At 48.9% G+C, this 18,894-nt stretch overlaps 1 protein-coding gene across 1 annotated transcript in view; it reads right to left on the bottom strand.

Moving 5' to 3' along the window:
- Positions 1 to 18,894, bottom strand: part of CUL4A (cullin 4A) — a 57,094-nt gene that overhangs the window by 28,542 nt on the left and 9,658 nt on the right. Inside the window, exons 4-9 of the mRNA XM_017861767.1 lie at positions 10,219 to 10,288; positions 9,067 to 9,140; positions 5,606 to 5,768; positions 4,984 to 5,073; positions 3,531 to 3,613; positions 1,781 to 1,848 (exon numbers count right to left, since the gene is read on the bottom strand). Of these exons, the coding sequence (XP_017717256.1) occupies positions 1,781 to 1,848; positions 3,531 to 3,613; positions 4,984 to 5,073; positions 5,606 to 5,768; positions 9,067 to 9,140; positions 10,219 to 10,288 (548 nt within the window). The remainder of the gene's footprint in view (positions 1 to 1,780; positions 1,849 to 3,530; positions 3,614 to 4,983; positions 5,074 to 5,605; positions 5,769 to 9,066; positions 9,141 to 10,218; positions 10,289 to 18,894) is intronic.

Genomic DNA, 18,894 nt, shown 5'->3' on the forward strand with positions numbered 1-18,894 from the left:
ACTACCGCGCCCGGCTAATTTTGTATTTTAGTAGAGACGGGGTTTCACTGTGGTCTCAATCTCCTGACCTCGTGATCCGCCCGTCTCGGCCTCCCAAAGTGCTGGGATTACAGGTGTGAGCCACCGCACTCGGCCTTTTCTTGTTTTTTTTTTTTTGAGACAGGCTCTCTCGCTCTGTCACTCACGCTTTTTTCTTTTTTGAGACAGCGACTTTCGCACTCTCACCCAAGCTTTTTTTTTTTTGAGACAGGGTCTCTCGCTCTGTCGCCCAGGCTTTTGTAGTTTTGTAGCCTCAACCTCCTAGGCCAAAGTGATCCTCCCACCTCAGCCTGCTGAGTAGTTGGTACCCTAGGCATGCACCACCTGTGGCTTTAAAAATTTTTTTAATTTTATTTTTTTGGTGGAGACAGGGTTTTTCTTTGTTGCCCAGGCTGGTCTTGAATTCCTGGGCCAAAGTGATACTTTGGCCTCCCAAAGTGCTGATGTCATAGGTATGGGCCACCATGCCTGGCCTTTTTTCTCATAAAGTGACTCCTTTCAAAAAAACACCTGACACAAATTCCGAATGCATTTGTTTTTAGGTGGATAGGTGAAACTACACCAGCTGTGTAGGTTTCAATATGGAATAAGCAGAAAAACCATCATCAGATTGGACCCACGACTCTCAACTTACAAGCAATGTGATTTCAGGCACCAGTATCTGCCTGTTTTAAGCCCTGGTTTTCTTAGTTATAGAAAGGGGATAATGATTTCACAGAATCGTTTTAAAAGATATTTACGTCAAGTGTAGCTGTTTGTAACAGGAGATGCTCAATCATGTTAATTCTCCTCCCTTTCGCTTTTGTTCTGGCTGCACTTGTTTTAAGTATCTCATTAGCCATAATGCCATTATCTGACAATGTAGAACCCAAAGCAGAATATATATTTGAATACCATTTAGGGCCTTCTAAAAATTAAACTTTAAGGTTTCCAATGGCTTGAAAAAAATCTTGTATTTTCCAAATACATTTAAAAGACTTTTAGAAGGTAACATTGTTTCAAATGGTAACACTGAAATGTCACAATAAGTACTAAAGTGTTATAAAGGTTAGACTGCTCATTTTAATTTCCATAGAATTTAGCACACTTTGAAGCCTAGAAATAAAAGTAATAAAACAAAGATCGAGGTGAAGACATCAGCATCCATTTTAAAGGTGCAGGCTGCTAGAAGCCATCTTCCTGCTGTGGGCAGCGCTTGGGGAGAAGTGGACGTTAAGGCCGTCCAGTCAGCACCAGAACACATGCTCTTCTCCAGAAAATCAGGAGAAAAGTGTTCTCTGCTTAAGCAGACCACCTAGGCGATAGTTCATCTGACACTAAGATGCACCAAGTCCACAGGTGAGGGAAGCCTCACAAAAATCTAACAGCCTGAACAGCTCCCTGAGTCCCCTACATCTGAGTGTGCATGAAGAATGGCCGGACACAGGCAATGAGTCTGCTCAGGGAGCTGCATCAGGCTCGCTGCACCCAGGTTTCAGCATGTGTGTGGTACAGAAGGCCCCCGGGCCTTCCCACCACTGGGGTTTTAGCAGTGAATGTAGTTCCCCTAGGTGCCTTCCATTCTTTCTCTGATTTTTTTTCTCCTGTGGATGGCTAACACGTTCATTAGAAAAGAAGTTTAATGACGGTCTTATGAAAATAACAAACATCCTAACATTGCTATTTGTAATGCTCCCTTTACTTTCCTAATGAATTAAGGATAATTGTTCAGTTTAATTTGCACAAGAGCTAGGAAATCTACCTTTCTGCAGAATTGCTGTTAAATGTTCTCCTAACAGCTGTTTCTCCACACAAGCAATCAGTGGTTTCCTACATAAGGCAAAGAGAAAAAGCGTTAGAAATAAAGTTAAAAGAAGACACTGGTTCTCTGTAAAAGATGGGGGCGTTTGTCTACGACAGATGCAGTCTAGAGGCAATCAGAAACGGAAGGTTAAAAGCATTTCCTCATGCAAATGGATGACTCCTGTTGCTAATAACTCTGAAGGAAGCACTTTCGAAAAACCCCCTCCTGAACAGCACACACAGGCCCACGGGCAGGCCCAGGGAAGCAGGGATGCCTCTGCTTTATTCCAAGGACTGCTAATTTTAGCCATCTTCCCAAGCTTTCATTTCTAGTTTATAAAGAACGTTTTAACCAACCATCTTATGGAGAAGGGCGGAGCCAACATTCCGCCTCCTGCTTCCCACACGAGCAGAAAGGGCTCAGGGAGGTTGTGTGTGACCTGCACACCCCGGCTGTGGGGCTTCGCTGTGGCTACCGCTCTCTCCACTATCTCCCTGGACTTCCCTGCCTGCTGCTTCCTGGTCTCCTGGGGGCTGCTTTTCTGCTGCCCGTTGGATGGAAGCACAACATGGCCCCTGAGCCGCCCTGTCTGGCTCGATATTTTGGATTTCCCACAGCCTCCTCCAACTCCACACGTCTGAATGACCACATCTCCTCTCCTGCGCGCTCTCTGTTTCGTGCTGGATTCTGTCAAAATCCTGTCCCCTTCCTTCATCCGGCCTGCCCCTTTCCTTACCTTGCTGAGTCCAGTTCTGCACTGTATCATTTTCATCTCCCTTCCTGTTTCCTCTGCTGAGTCCTACCAAGCCCTGTTCTGCACATCTGTACATTTTATCATTCCCTACTGGGGCCCAGTTCTGCACACTGTGTCATTTTTTCTTTTTTTTGAGATGGAGTCTCGCTCTGTCGCCCAGGCTGGGGTGCAGTGGCGCGATCTCGGCTCACTGCAAGCTCCGCCTCCCAGATTCACGCCATTCTCCTGCCTCAGCCTCCCGAGTAGCTGGGACGACAGGCCTCTGCCACCATGCCCGGCTAATTTTTTGTATTTTTACTAGAGACGGGGTTTCACCGGGTTAGCCAGGATGATCTCGATCTCCTGACCTCGTGATCCGCCCACCTCAGCCTCCCAAAGCGCTGGGATTACAGGCGTGGGCCACCGCGCCCGGCTGCACACCGTATCATTTTCATTTCTCTCCCTTGCTGTCCCTTCCGCCCCTGTTCTTGCCTCCCATCACACGGACATTCTGTGTCTGACACGCACACTCACATCATCTCAACCTTTTTGTCTCCCTAGCTACTCATCAACCTCAGGTTTGCAGGAAAAAACATGAGAAGAAAAGAGAAAATCGTGTGACAGCACCATAAGTAAAATTAAAGCGATATAAAATGTATAACAGAGTGCACAATCAAAATAGCCTAATATTCAGTGATACTCCATTAACATAAACAGCCCATCTCAAAACTCAAAGATGCCAAGTATCTCAGCAAGATTTACTCCCTTTAGACAATAACTCATGACAAGGCACTAGGTAAAAACTGTAATTTGTAAATGCCAAATAAGGACAAATAAGAAAGTAAAAGATGCGAGGTGCAAAAATACTCTTAGTACTGAATGAACTGACAAAGACACCCTTTATTTCACAACCAGCCAGGAGAACCCTCCAGCCGCGGTGAAGACATGAATGCTCGGTGGGCGATCGGTACTTACTGTGTGCCGTGGTCCAAGTAAGTGATCACTCTGTCTCCTTCTTCCTCTAAACGTTTACTTACATGGTTAAGATATTCTGGAACCTTCCAAACAAAACAAACGTATCAGTAACAAAAAGACTGTGACATTATCCAAGAGATTGAAATTTTATTTTCCTTATATGTAATTTTTTAAAAAAGCAGAATATGTATTCAAGCCAAATATTAACACAGATTAACAGGGAGGGAGAGGTAGGATGGAAGTGTGTTGGGGGGACATGGAGAAAGGATCCCGAGATTAACATCCATCCTAGAACAGGGCCCAGGCTGCACTTCTCTTTCGTCCCTGCTCACCACTAAGTTTTGGGGTCTGTGCACACCCTCCTCCCAATCCCAGGGCCCACAGGGAGCTGAGCAGCACTTGGTAGGAGGGTGAGGTGCTAAATGGCAACCCTGCCCCGCACAGATGGGTCAGCAAAAGCAAGTCAACAAGCTAGCTGTTCATCTGGGGACACCAAACAACATGGTGGCAGGAGACCTCAAAGTACACCCATGTTTCCCAAGACAGTGCAGAAGAGGCCTGAGGCTCTGCCGGGGTAGCTGCAGCCGGGCTCAGTATCTGACATGAAACTTCCTCTCCAAAGCCAGAATGAAGGAGCCAAAAGCCAGGGCCAATTCTCGGCAGTAGCACGTGACATTTGGGTGACAGTCTATGGGGCAGGTTCCTTTATGATTTTGCTCTGGTATCTGGAAAAGTGGTTAAGTTTTTTGGGTTCCTATTACTACTATATGTTTTTTCACATGGCTTTTTTGGGAAATTTTTTTTTTTTTTTTTGAGGCGGAGTCTCGCTCTGTCGCCCGGACTGGAGTGCAGTGGCCAGATCTCAGCTCACAGCAAGCTCCGCCTCCCGGGTTTACGCCATTCTCCTGCCTCAGCCTCCTGAGTAGCTGGGACTACAGGCGCCCGCCACCTCGCCCGGCTAGTTTTGTATTTTAGTAGAGACGGGGTTTCACCGTGTTAGCCAGTATGGTCTCGATCTCCTGACCTCGTGATCCGCCCGTCTCGGCCTCCCAAAGTGCTGGGATTACAGGCTTGAGCCACCGCGCCCGGCCTTGGGAAAATTTTTTGCAGAGCTTCACACAAATAAAAAATTTTGTCATTTGTATTTATTTTCATTTTAAGGTGTATGTTTTATCATTTTGCTTAAATTTGAGTTATTTTACTTATTTCAGAAACGATCTGACAGATTTTTACTTGTAGGGGGAGTGCAATAGTTTCTAAGTTAACATAAACTAAATTCTTAGTATACTAAGAATGAAGCTCATTACTGGGGATTCTGGCAAGACTGTGGCTTTCAGAAGATTTTCAATGAAACATTTGCGTGTGTGTGAACAGGCAAACACGAGGAAAGTCCTCCCAGATGCTCATCTGCAGAAACGAAGCCAGGGGATTCGGGAACATCCCATCATCTCACCTCTCTTTCCTGCATTAACCTTTGGCCTTCGGCAGCATATAAGCAGTTAGTCTCTTCCAAAAATTTCAGTTCAAATGAGTCTTTATATACCTAAGAAATGAGCAGAGTTATTGACCAATTTCAGTAAAGGAAACTACTTTTTCAAGGGCCAACAAATCCCAGTTTCTGACAGGGCAGGCTGCCAGGACCTGAACTTGGAGCTGCCTGCGGCCACCCAGCCGGCCAGCTGTACTGTCCTTCCCAAAACAGCCAGGCAGACCCTCTTCTGTTCTTTTCCTACGGTGCCTTGGGGTCATATTGCACTAAAGAACTTTGCCCTTTGTCTTTTGTATGTGTTGCTAACATTTTCCCAGAGCGTGTCATCTGGTTTTGTCTCTGTTTGTGGTATATTTTCCATGAAAAAGGTGCATTTTAGGTAGTGATATTGATCCATCTTCCCTTTTGTGGCACCTGGTGTGGTGTTAGCTTGAGAGCCATTCCCCTCCTAGGGATTTTTAAAGACTCTTCTATCTTCAACAAACGCTTTTATGATTTCATTGTTTAACATCTTTGGTACAACCATTTATTCTGGTGCAAGTAGCTGGGCAGGTACCCGGGTACCTTCTGCACAGGCAGCACTCACCTGTAGATCGGACAGCATGCCCAGCAGGCTCCGCAGCAGGCTCCGGTCCACGGCCTCGCCGCTCCTCTCGCGCTCAATCAGCAGCAGGATTCCATCAATGGTTTTACTTTGAACCATTTTATCACTAATAATATGGGTTCTAAACAGTTCTAATCCCATATCCCTGTACAGACAGTAAGAAACAATACATTTTAGTTTCGCTTTTTAGAAGTTATGGGTGTTATCTCCAGCTATGCTACCCAGTATCATCCAAAAAACGTGAAGTTGCTAATTCTCTACATCTAGGTGCCAAGAATTTCTTTTTAAAAACTTCTGTTTTTCGGCCAGTCTAGCATGCCTTGTCTGCTCCGTGTCCCTGGAGATACTGCTAGGCCAAGCATGCCACTGACAACAAAATTAGTATCACGCAATCTGCTGGCGGAAGCCCGGGGTTCTTGCCACCTTCCTGGTGAGTGACCGGAGATGCTCAGTCGGGCACCACGACCCTGCCTGCCTCACCTGCCCTGCCCGCCACCATCTGCCACAGCCCTCAGGGTACACTCTCTTCCCAATGTCCTCTGCGGAGCACGTTCCCAGCAGCTTCCATTCTCCAAGCCCTGGGAGCTCTCCTACCAAATGTTTGCTGTTTTCCCAAGAAGAGAAGGTGACACGGCTTTCAGAGTTCATCGCAGTCCTCAGCTCATGGCCTGAGGAATGTTATGAAGATGTTTCAGCTGCCAGTGACTGTCCACAAAACCCATGTTGGGGGTTCTGTGCTTTGCTTCAACACTCCTGCTGCCCCCAGTGGCCAAATACTCCATTAAGGAGGGGCCAAATACATAGATGTTGGGCTCCAGCCAGAAATCCTGAATTGGCACCTCAGGGCAGGAGTGGTGCTGGTGGTGGCAGCAGCAGTAATACAGTGGTGGGCAGGTGGTGGTGGCAGTAGTAATAGCGGTGGTGGCGGTGACAGCAGCAGTAATGGTGGGCGGATAGTGGTGGCAGTAGAAACAGTGGTAGGTGGGTGTTGGTGGTGGCAGTAATATTAATTATGGTGGCAGTGGTGGCAGCAGCCGCAGTGGTGGGTGCCACAGAGGTGTGCAGAGGGCCCTAGGAATCACCTCAGTGGTGGAGACACGCACCTCCCCGACTGCCCACTACACCGCCACAGGCATCCTGTGGCTCCCAGGCCTGCTGCACACCAGGTCTTCTGTGCACTTCACCACAGCTGGGGCAGGAAGGTGCAATGGCCAGACTTGTGGGCTCAAGGCAGCTGCCGGGGTTTGAATCTTGGCCCTACTACTTGCTAGCTGTGTGACCCTGGGCAAAGAGCTTAATGTCTCTGTGCCTTTCCTGCCTTAATTGTAAAATGGGGATCAAATGCTATTAGCTCCTGCCTGTGAAGCCCTTGGGGCAGTGCCAGGCAGGTAGCCAGTGCTTAGAAAGGCTTAGGTCTCCACTTCTGTGACTCTCTACCCTGCCACAGGGATCTTCTCTGCAAAACAACCACCTCAGCTGAAAACCCTTCCGGGCCCTCATCAGCTCCACCCCTCCCCACCCGCCCAGTCCCCACATGGGCTTCTTCTGGTCATGCTGCTGTCCTAGCCATCACTGGCAGGAGATACTCGGCTTTGAACTTACTGCTTCCTTCCTTCTACTCTTTCTTTCTTAGCTGCCTGACCACCCTTGCTCATTCTCAAAGCACAGGCCAAGGATGACCCTCAGCCCTCCTCCCCATCCCAGAGATGGACAAAGTATGTCCTCACCACGCATTGCCCACACACACCTCAACCAGGATTCTTGTTGTACTGATGCTCACATTCGGGTTTTTAGCCTCTTGTGGTAGACTGGAGGTGGTATCATTGATTCTATTCTATAAACAATGTTTGTAGTTTGTATGACAGTCATGGTATAAACTATGTTTACAAATTAAGAGTTTAGTGTTGGGCATGGTGGTTCACACAAGTAATTCCAGTACTTTGGGAGGCTGAGGTGGGAGGATTGCTTGAGACCAGGGGTTTGAGACCAGCCTGGGCAACATAGCGAGATCCTGGCTCTACAAAAAAATTTTTAGAAGTTAGTTGGATGTGGTGGTGCGTGCCTATAGTCCCAGCTACAGGGGAGGCCAAGGCAGGAGGATCACTTGAGCCCAGGAGTTTGAGGCTGCTGTGAGTTATGACTGCACCACTGCACTCCAGCCTGGGTAACAGAGTGAGACCCTGTCTCTAAAAATAATAATAATAATTTTTGAAAAGCATTTAGACTATGGGCCGGGCAACCCAGGTAGGGCAAGTTATTTCAACTTATGTGCCTTATTTTGTATAAAATAGGAGTTACAAAGGCCACGCCATAGAGCTGTTCTAGGGATTAAATACATTAGTAGGAAACAGTCCCTTGCACAGAGTAAACGCTAAATAAGCTACTATGATCACTTTTATTATCTCCATTGTTTCCCGGAACACAGGCTGTCCTTTCTGTCAGCGTCTGCCTTCTCGTAGACTACATGGATGTCTGCTAGGAGATGTGTGGGGGTTCCACCAGGAAGTTAAAGGGGCAAATGGCATTAAGGGAGCTTCAACAAGGACAGGGTGTCCAAAATTGCACAGATATTGTATAAAATAAGGACAAAAAATGCTTGCTGGATTTGGTAACTTGCAGGTCACTGACATCTCAGACAAGAGCAACGTCTACATGTGGAAGGCAGAAATCACACTGCCCTGGGTCAGTGTGCCCAGTGGGTGGGGGTAGGAAAAGCAGGCACATTTTAAAGAACTTGGGTTTAAAGGTCATGAGAAGGCACAACATGACTTTTATGTTTGAACGTGAGAAGAATGAAACACGCCATTAACAGAGAACAAGACAAATCAGACGGTGAGACGGACACAGCTTTTGTCCAAGGTTGGCTTCCAGGAGGCGGCAGGACTCAGCACATGGAGTGGTCACAGGACACACGGGGGTCAGCAGACGACACGCAGGGGTCAGTGGCCGTGAATGCTGCTGAGGAGGGACCCACAACCCCTAGTGTATACGGTCCCCGAAAGATGACGGATGACGAGTGCTGTCAATGTGCTCAGGAGGCCAGGAGGCTGAACAAGCCACTCCACGGGGCCACGCAGCCTCAGGGCTGAGAGCCCAGGGCAGCAGGCAGCCTCTCAGAGTTTCGACTGCAGTGCTGGAAAGAGCTGTTCCAGGCTCAAACTCCAGTTGTCAGAGAGAAACCAAGGCCCTCTGCCTCCACCCTCACGACCAACGTCAGCCGCCTGCCCCAGCTTCCTGCTCCACTCCTCGCTGCTGGCCAGGCACCTGGTGTTTCAAGGCTAAGACCCACCTGGACTCCTATGTTCACATTAATGATTTTGGCTGAAGAAAGGAAGGCACAAGTAATCACACACACTTTACCATCTTAGCCTGCCGAAGACACAAATGGGACGGAAGGCATCAGCCGCAGCGAAGACGCAGCTCTGCCCTGTGAGGACACTCACCAGATGGAGGGCAGCGTGGAGTTCTGCAGCACATAGGTGCGGTCCAAGAACAGGAAGATGCTTCTAATCATGATCTGACCAGCAGAAAGAAGAACCATTTACTCATGAATTCTACTAGCAGAATATTCAAGATCAGGCCTTCTGGACTCCATGTTAGCTGTCTCAAATCCAACAACTGTTTCCTGATGGAAAGATGCTGTCCACCACAGTCCTCATGTTTGATTTTTTTTCTAAAGTTAATTGTGTTCCCTTGGTATGTGACTTCCATCTCTTTAATATCATAAATCTGATTGTAGGAATTTTAACGCACTTAGCCTAAAACGGTATCTTTTTTTTTTTTTAAAGAGATCCTGTGTTCAGGCAAAGCCTAAAGGATAGCTTTTAAATTTGGTCATTTTTTGACTGACGTGATACATCTTACTTGATTAGGGAGATGCACTAAGCTTTTAAAACCTGAGTTCCTGTTACATGATGAGGCTCTTGGACGTGTGTCTCTGACTCTGCGTTACGAGCAGAGTGAGGGGATGCAGGATGATGCACTGGTCCTGTCCTGTGCTCCTACCACCGAGCCTACCACCTGGCTGGGGAGACGTGTGGACACATCTCACTAAAACCTTCCCAAAGACACTCAGCGGGCTCTAGCAGCTGCCAGGCACCTGGCCCAGAAAAGAAACACACCCATCGTCTCCTACTTGTCTCATTTAGAAAACGAAAGATTTCAACCTATTTAGGAAAGCTATTAATACGGTCTTTTCTCTCACTTAAGTAATTAACAGCCAGGTCACACCAAAAATGTACACATGAAGTCAAGTCAAAGCCAAGACATCTACAAAGCCTAAGACGTTGGTTGTGCAGTTACAGTAAAGACCTGGGATTCAGGCTTGATTTTCCAGAGTAAGTTGTGTTTAAAGAGACATTTAGAGACCCACTCAGGCATTTAAGAATCCTGTCACCACTGCAGACTCTGACTGTGGACCTGAAGGCCAAGATGGTCAGCAGTGCCCTCCCACAAGAGCTGAGGAGTTCACCTTCCCTGCTTTTCTCATTGTGCTGTTCACCTACAGCACTGAACACAGACAGAATCCTCGGCAGCTCTCAATCATGTGGGTGAGGGAAGGCGGACGAGGTCCTGTTTGAAAGCACATTGCTTACCATTTGTCTGCAGTGGTCCTGCCAGCATGTGTTAATCTTCTTTAAAAATAAAACACTATCTAGTGAGTCTGTACAGACCTGCTAAGGAAAACTTTAAAAACGCTGGCCAATTTAATGATTACAATTTTTTTTTCTTTTTTTGAGATGGAGTCTCGCTCTGTCGCCCAGGCTGGAGTGCACTGGCGCGATCTCAGCTCACTGCAGTGCAGCCTCTGCCTCCCAGGTTCAAACAATTCTCCTGCCTCAGCCTCCCGAGTAGCTGGGATTATAGGCGTGCGCCACCAAGCCCAGCTAATTTTTTGTATTTTTAGTAGAGACAGGGTTTCACCATGTTGGTCAGGCTGATCCTGAACTCCTGACCTTGTGATCCACTGGCCTCAGCCTCCCACAGTGCTGGGATTACAGGCATGAGCCCCCTTAATTTCAGCTGCTTTCTCCGCTGAATACTACACATCATTTAGTAATCGGAATACTGAAAGAATATTAGTCTTGAATGTTCATGTCCCCCAAAATTCACAGGCCGAAACTCCAACTCCACGGTAATGGTGTTAGGAGGCAGGGCCTCTGGGAGGTGATAAGGTCACCAGAGTGGACAAACCTCAAGAATGGGGTTACGAAGGAGACCCCAGAGAGCTCCCCTGCCTCTTCCACCACACAAGGGTGCAGTGGGAAGGTGCTGGCTGTCAACCAGGAAGCAGGGCCCCACCAGACATGGAATCCGCCAGTGCCTCGACCCTGGGCCTCCAGCCTCCAGAGCTGTGAGCAACAGACTGCTGCTGCTGATGAGCCAGTCGACAGTGTTTCGTCACAGCGGCCCCAGTGGGCTAAGACACACCAGAAGTTCAATCATGGATCTCCGTATCTCATCACCGATGTGCACTCAGCCTGCCAGCACCGCCTTCTCTTCCCATGGCCCCACTTGCCTCTGGCTGTTCCCCGCTCCCTTTCCAGCCTCCCTTCATTCTCTGCTTCCTTCACTGCCAGACACTTTCAAGTCCCTGCTGGCAGAAACACGCCCAGGCCACAAGTGCCCTGGGGCTAGGTGGCCGGACAAAAGGCCCCACTTCACAAAAGGCAGCCACTGAATATATTCCCACGGGGGGCTCCTGGAGATGGGGACTGGCATGGTCAGAGTCAGCCACAAGGACTATTTTTTTTTTTTTTTTTTGAGACGGAGTCTCGCTCTGTCTCCCAGGCTGGAGTGCAGTGGCCGGATCTCAGCTCATTGCAAGCTCCGCTTCCCGGGTTTACGCCATTCTCCTGCCTCAGCCTCCCGAGTAGCTGGGACCACAGGCGCCCGCCACCTCGCCCGGCTAGTTTTTTTTGTATTTTTTAGCAGAGACGGGGTTTCTCTGTGTTAGCCAGGATGGTCTCATCTCCTGACCTTGTGATCCGCCTGTCTTGGCCTCCCAAAGTGCTGGGATTACAGGCTTGAGCCACTGTGCCCGGCCCACAAGGACTATTTTTTAAAAATTAAAAGAGACGGCACCTCACTATATTCCTAGGCTAGTCTTGAAAGCGTGGTCTTAAGTAATCCTCCTGTCTCAGTCTCCCAAAGTGCCAGGATTACAGGTGTGAGTCAGTGTGCCCAGCCTGTCGCAAAGTGCGGCCGGACAGGAAAACGGCTCAGGTTTAACTTTTGGCCTCGATGAAAACTGACACGAACTCTCATCCATGCATCAAATTAGGAACACTGTTACCCTGACTCTTTTTTTTTTTTTTTGAGATGGAGTCTCGCTCTGTCACCCAGGCTGGAGTGCAGTGGCATGATCTTGGCTCACTGCAAGTTCCGCTTCCCAGGTTCATGCCATTCTCCTGCCTCAGCCTCCCAAGTAGCTGCGACTACAGGTGCCTGCCACCACAGCTGGCTAATTTTTTCTACTTTTTAGTAGAGTCGGGGTTTCACTGTGTTAGCCAGGATGGTCTCAATCTCCTGACCTCATGATCCGCCCACCTTGGCCTCCCAAAGTGCTGGGATTACAGGCGTGAGCCACCACGCCGGGCCTACCTTGACTCTTAGAATGTACATTTTTAGGAAAATGCCCAAAAAGTAGTAGAATATGGGCTCCTAGAGCAAGTGGCCTGGCATCCCTCAGGTTCATGCAAAGCTGAGAATCAGAAATGACTACAAACTGCTTTATTGTTTACGAAACACTCTTCATGTCCACTCTCACTGAAAATCTCCTAAACCTCGTGGTGCAGGCATTGTTCCCTTGTACAGATTAACAAAATGGCTTGTCAAAGTGGATAGAACATGGACTTCCTACATTTAACTCTTGATCCACCACCTGTCAGCAACACGATACCGGCCAAGCCAAAGGACTTCTCTAGGTCTGTTTCTGCCATGCAGCGAGACACTACACACTCAGAGCCGACGTGAGGCGGTGACAACATCCTCACACACAGAGAGGAGGAAAAACACATCAGGCAAGTAGGGTGCACAAATCAGACAGGAGCTGGAGTCTCAGGGTGGCAAAGAGTGGCCTGACAAGGAAAGAGTGCCAGGGAGGGTAGGGTGCCAGGCAGAGCCTGAGGAGGAACAGACGGTGCTGAGGACAGCCAAGGGGCTCCCGGGGGGTCTGAATCCTTGTCACACCAGGAAGTGCTGTGACCACAGCTCCAGGGGCCTAAGACAGCTTACTCTATTTTCTCTTGAGGCTTTGCTGAATTCTCAGAGAGCACTGCCAGAAAATTAAAAATAGACAGTTACAGCAAAGACCGAATGGTTGAATGGTTAACAGGTTCCTCTGGAAGTACTCTTTTAAAATTGTTCAAAATTGTAATGGCTCATTATATTAGGAATCTGCAGAAACAGCCTGGAAAAAACAAACAAAAAATCTGTCCCAAGTACATTTGGACAGGCTTCAAGGAACCCCAACAGCCATCCTGCAGCTCTGACTCCAGATGAATGAGGGCTGTGGCCTGGACCTCCCCGCAAGTCTCTGCTGGCAGGCAGGTCTCGCCAGCCGAAGGCGTAGCTTTGTTTCTGGATGAGGGTGCACAGATCCTTTAAACTTAATGGGGTTAAACTGACGCCAGTCAATCTGACACCACTGGGCAGCTCAGGTGTCGTGAAGATAGAGTTCCACGTGGGGCAGTGTCTTGTTAAGATGGAAAGTCCAACGTAAAGTGTTCATTAAATGAGAAATACTTTCTCTAGAATAGCTCTGTAAAATCAATATAGATCCTCGATCAAAATTTTTTTGTTATTTCCCACAGAAAAAAGTACAGAAGCTAAAATCACAGTGTGGCATTTACTAAGTAAGCTCTGGCCTTCTAAACATCAAAATCAATTCCAGATTCTAGGATATAACAAATAGTCACAATGCTGTGCAAGTGATTCTAGGACGTGAGACATATAGATACAGTGAGAGTCTATCAATAGTGTATTCTCGAGATAGGTTCTTCAGCAACCATATTTTTTCTCATTAGAGAAAAGGGCCAGTCTTCGTTAAAGGATTTATACAGCCTACTGAGATGAGTTAGGCAGGTCTTCAAAGAGCAAACAACATCCAACAGCAGAAATGCTTATACCATAGGAAAAACCTACCTATCATACCTGTAATGAAAAAGAAAAAGAAAGCAAAAGACGATGCTTCTGTTGGGGCAGAAGAGGGATACATGCATTTTCTATGCTTGGTTGTCTGCTTCTGCAGTTCCAGGAACAAGGCCCACCTGCTGCCTCTACCCACAAACAGACCACCAGAGGACAGCCCTAGGCCAGCCCTCATTCATCTACACAGCTCATGAAGGCAGGCGTGCTATTTTGCCTCCTTTGATCTGGCTGAGCACTAACAGGGTTCTCTTGGGCTTTCGTCCCTTCATCTAGAAAATATGGCCAATAAAGGTACCTACAGCTCAGAGTGCTGCGAGACAAAGCAATTCATGAATGTGCAGAGCTTGGCCTACTGCCAGCAAGTGCTCCGTACACAGTATCTGGTCAAGTGAGACCAGGCACAAAGTCTTTCTAAGGAAAGACAAAGCATGCTGTCGCCAGTGTGGATCATAAAGGCATGCTCAGAGGCAACCGGAGCTTTGCAAACTTCCCCAACAGCCAAGGCTCCCTGCTCACTCCCGTGCCCCTCCCTTCTGCTGACCACACTGCTCCCACAGGGTCACCGCTGCCTGGCGTTCTGCGGCTTGACCAGAGCGGCAATGATGTCAAGTTGAACCAGGGGAAGGAAAATGTGAGTTTCATCTACTGTTATCTACCGATTAGATTCTGAGGACAGTTGGCCCGACATTTTTGAAGAGCTCCTGGTGCCCATGCAGCCTGGCTGGGTGGCACGTGGTCCTGCAGAAGCATGTGGTATGGGTTCTGCAGCAGCTGCCTCTGGCTGAGAGTGTGTATGAATCCGTGGGTACAAAAGGCCTTTATTTTGCGGAAGGGACGTCACCAAGGGCAGGTATCTATTTTGAAAGCGACAGCTAAGTGCAGAATTTATCAAACACGTGAGACAAGAAAATGGACATGGTAAACGAAGAAGATGGTAGTGAATGACTCAATTCCACAAAAGCCCTCTTTCTACCTGTGCATCTGATGGGTTTCATCTATTATCTAATATCAGCAAACAATCAAAATATAATTGGCACATAACATTACTTAAATCTGGCCGGGCGTGGTGGCTCACGCCTGTAATCCCAACACTTTGGGAGGCCGAGGCTGAGGCCGGCAGATAACTCAAGATTGGGAGTTCGAGACCAGCCTGATCAACATGGAGAAACTCCATTTCTACTGAAAATACAAAATTAGCCGGGCGTGGTGGCACATTCCTGTAATCCCAGCTACTCGGGAGGCTGAGGCAGGAGAATCGCTTGAACCCAGGAAGTAGAGGTTGCGGTGAGCCAAGATTGCGTCATTGCACTCCAGCCTGGGCAACTAAGAGCAAAACTCCCGTCTCACAACAACACGTTACTTAAATCTTAGAAAGTAGAGTTACTTGAAGTACTGGAATATCTGAGAGGCAAAGGAAATCTGAATATGCAGACCTTGGAATACTCCCTGCCACACAGTATCTGAGCATCTGCCATCAGATTAACATTTCGCCATATGAGACGGGGCTGGGTCAGAACTCTCTTCCAGCAGAAACAAGCTCTTCGAGAGCAGGACCCATGCCATTCATGCCCGTCCCTGGTCCCCAGTGCACAGTGCTGAGTTGGACAGAAACACTCACCCCACCTTTACTAGGTTAATGTACGAACGTAGCTTAAAATCCTTCATTACAGAACCTGGCACTTCCTGGTCTCATCATCCCTTCAGACTCTACTTATCAGTCACTAAGCCGGTTGCCATATTAAACTCGCCCCTCAATTCCCACAAGGTGACTCTCCTCTCACCTCCCTGACACCAGCCCTCAGCCACCTCCTCTGACGGCTCTGCTCTTTTTCTTTTTAGAGCTGGGGGTCTTGCTCTGTTGCTCAGGCTGGAGCGCAGTGGTGCAATCTCAGCTCACTGCAGCCTCGGCCTCCTGGGCTCAAGCAATCCTCCCACCTCAGCCTCCAGGGTAGCTGGGACCACAGGTGTGAACCACACATCAGACTAATTGTTGTCGAGCCTGCTCTTGAGCTCTTGGGCTCAACTGACCCACCTGCCTTGGCCTCCCAAAATGCAGTGCTAAGATCAGAGGCGTGAGCCACTGCATCTGGCCACTCTGCTCATTTTTCCTGGGCATCTCATCCGTATCTGGATCCACTGGATCTGTGTCTCCAGCCCCAAATGCACTACAGGCATCTCTACCTGAGTGACTCCTCACCTCCTTCCAAATCAACATGACCAAGACAGCCCCTCCCTGCCTCAATCTGTGTCTGGTTGATCCCTCCGCAGCAGTCAGATCCTCTTCCTCTGAACTGTAACAGGTTTGCTGGCAGGATGCTGCCATCCCACTCCGTGGTTTTGCTGCCCAGTCAAACCACTGTGGTGTGAACCACTTCTTGGTTCAACAAAGGTTCCTCCACAATTCAGCATCCACCTTCCTCTCGTTTTTCCCTCTAGGGATCCTGTCAGTGGTCAACTCTCCCACATCCAGCAGCATACCTGGCTCTTCTGCCCAGTAAGCTTCCTTAGCGCCAGGGCTGCCCATGCTGCTCCCCGGCCTGTGCCATCTTGGCATCCCACAGTGCCTGCCACTTCCTCATCCATCCTTTAGGACATGGCCCAGACATCACTTCGCCCCTGCAATGCCCCCCTACCCAGGTGGGCTGGCTGCTCTTTCTTTAGGTGCCAGGAGCTTATCTGAACCTTTGAAAACCCTTATCACAGGCCGGGCGCGGTAGCTCACACCTGTAATCCCAGCACTTTGGGAGGCTGAGGCGGGCGGATCACGAGGTCAGAAGTTCGTGGCCAACGTGGTGAAACCCCGTCTCTACTGAAAATACAAAAATTAGCTGGGCGTGGTGGTGGGCGCCTGTAATCCCAGCTACTGGGGAGGCCGAAGCAGGAGAATGGCTTGAACCCAGGAGGCGGAAGTGCAGTGAGCCGAGATCATGCCACTGCTCTCCAGCCTGGGCGACAGAGCAAGACTCCGTCTCAACACACAAAAAAACCCCTTATCACAGCACTGCGTAAATGCTTATCCTGATGCTTCTGCCACCTCCATTTGGGTTTAAGCACCAAAGGGACAGAATCCCATATTCTGCTCAGACTATCTTCCTAGGGCCTGGCACATGGCAATATGTGCCGACCCAATGAAAGGCTGTGGTGTGCTGGTCTATATGCAAACTTATCTCATCACTCTGCCAGAGTGACCTCCATGAACAATCTAATTCTGGTTTCTTGCTTAAAGAACCTGTGAGGACTCTGGGATACTCACAGACTGAAGTTCAACTCCTTGATAGTAACCACAAAGATTCAAATTCAATCTGCAACTTAGCAGCACAGCCTAACGGCCACGGCTTCTCTGGAGTTCTAGCTGTGCCCCGCTGCCCGGGGTTTCCAGAGCACCCCTCACCTTCCGGTGCCACATCCACAGGAGGGGGGATCCTCCCCACCCTTCAGGAGGGTCTCCTCTGGGAGGCTCTGCCCCAGCTGCTTCACATGCCACTATTCCTGGCCTGGCTGGCACAGTTCTCAACTCAACATGTCTCATGACTAATAAGGGCACTTAATACGGTAGCATTTTCTTCTTTCGCCTTTAAGGAACCAAATGATAATTTTTGTAATCATAGTTTTGCCACCACGCCAGGGAAGTACAGTAATTCCCCTGCCTCTCCCATAGGCCTGCGACTTCTTGGAGGGTAGAAATCAGGCAGGGGGTCGCTTTCCATTTGGCGGTGCTGGTGCAGCAGGTAGAAAGCAAGTGCTTGTGCAGTGAGTGAACTGATGGCACATTAGTCAACCCACAGAGTAGGAGTAACTGGCAGAAGAATCATTTGATCAGGTAATCAAATAGTAGTTTTCAAGTAAATTGGGACTGCAACTAGAGTAGGAACAATGATCGCCTACTGACTCTCACAAATGCCTAAGTCTTTGGAAGAAGGCTTGGGCATCTGCTAAAGACCTCCCCTAAGCCTAGGAGTCAGGCCACTTTTTGGATGGAAACATCCAGAACACGGGTTCCTGGAAGTGCACTGCTGAGCGGTGGCACTGGGGCGGGGCCTGCTTCCGTGCGCCCTCACAGGCGCCTCCTGAGATAAGGTGTACTTTGGCCAGGTTCCAAAAGGTTGTGTGTGGTCACTCATCTCTTGAACAACCTGATGATCTTTAGGAAAGGGCTTTGCTGGAAAACACTGCAGGGCGTATTTACAGAAGCCAGCACGACAGAGCTGAACTGATCTCACTCGCCATCTGTGGGGGGTGCTGTGGAGATTGTCTAAACAGGGACCTCTCACCCTGCATTTCAGCTTCCCTGTCAGTGCTTCCGCTTCAGCAACACCAATTGCTGCAGCTTCCCTGAGGGTCCTTCCAATGAACTCAGAACGGTTTAGTTTCCCCAGAGCAGGGAGACAAGGGAGCAGAAGTTTCCCTGAATTAGAAGAACACTTAGAAGTAAGCAAACACAAACCACCTAGTTTTACATATGAAGAAACGGAGGCCGAGAAAAGCACAGCCACAAGTAGATTTTCTGCAATTACAAACTCTACTTTCTAATTTCTACCCAATGCGACACATGGATAGCTACAGTAATGGGAGGAGGTTGGGGAATGAGATTGAGTCCAGATTAAAGAATTTTCTATAGGATGCCAAGGAGCCCAGAAACTCCCCTGTAGAGGTCTGAGTCACAGCTGGTGTGGCAGCAGAATTCTGAGATGCTCTTGCCTGTCCCCACGTGGAGGATGCCTCACACGCACTGTGAAGGAGCCTGTGAATACGAAGGTCACCATTCTCTGACTGGGTCACAGGTTACATCACATAAGGCCCCATCTCAGCAGGTCAGACAGGCAGAGTCCCCTGCTGGTCTAGAAGCAGAAAAGAGTCAGGCAAGGACTTGTGCATGTGGAGCTGAGAGTGACACCGAGCAACACAGGACAGAAGACCCTAGGGCCCTCAGTCCCACAACCACAGGAACTGCCTTCCGCCGACTACCTGCCTGTGCTAGCAAAGACCTCAGGTGAGGCCGCAGCCTGGCTGACACCTTGACTTTGTCCATGAGACTGAGCACAGAATCCACCGAATCCTGCCTGGCCTCCTGACAGACACAGCTGTGAGCTGATAAGTGGGTGTCTCCGTACATCGCCAAG

The sequence above is a fragment of the Rhinopithecus bieti genome, unplaced genomic scaffold (genome assembly GCF_001698545.2).
Source record: "Rhinopithecus bieti isolate Rb0 unplaced genomic scaffold, ASM169854v2 scaffold_62034, whole genome shotgun sequence".
NCBI classification, from domain to species: Eukaryota; Metazoa; Chordata; class Mammalia; order Primates; family Cercopithecidae; genus Rhinopithecus; species Rhinopithecus bieti.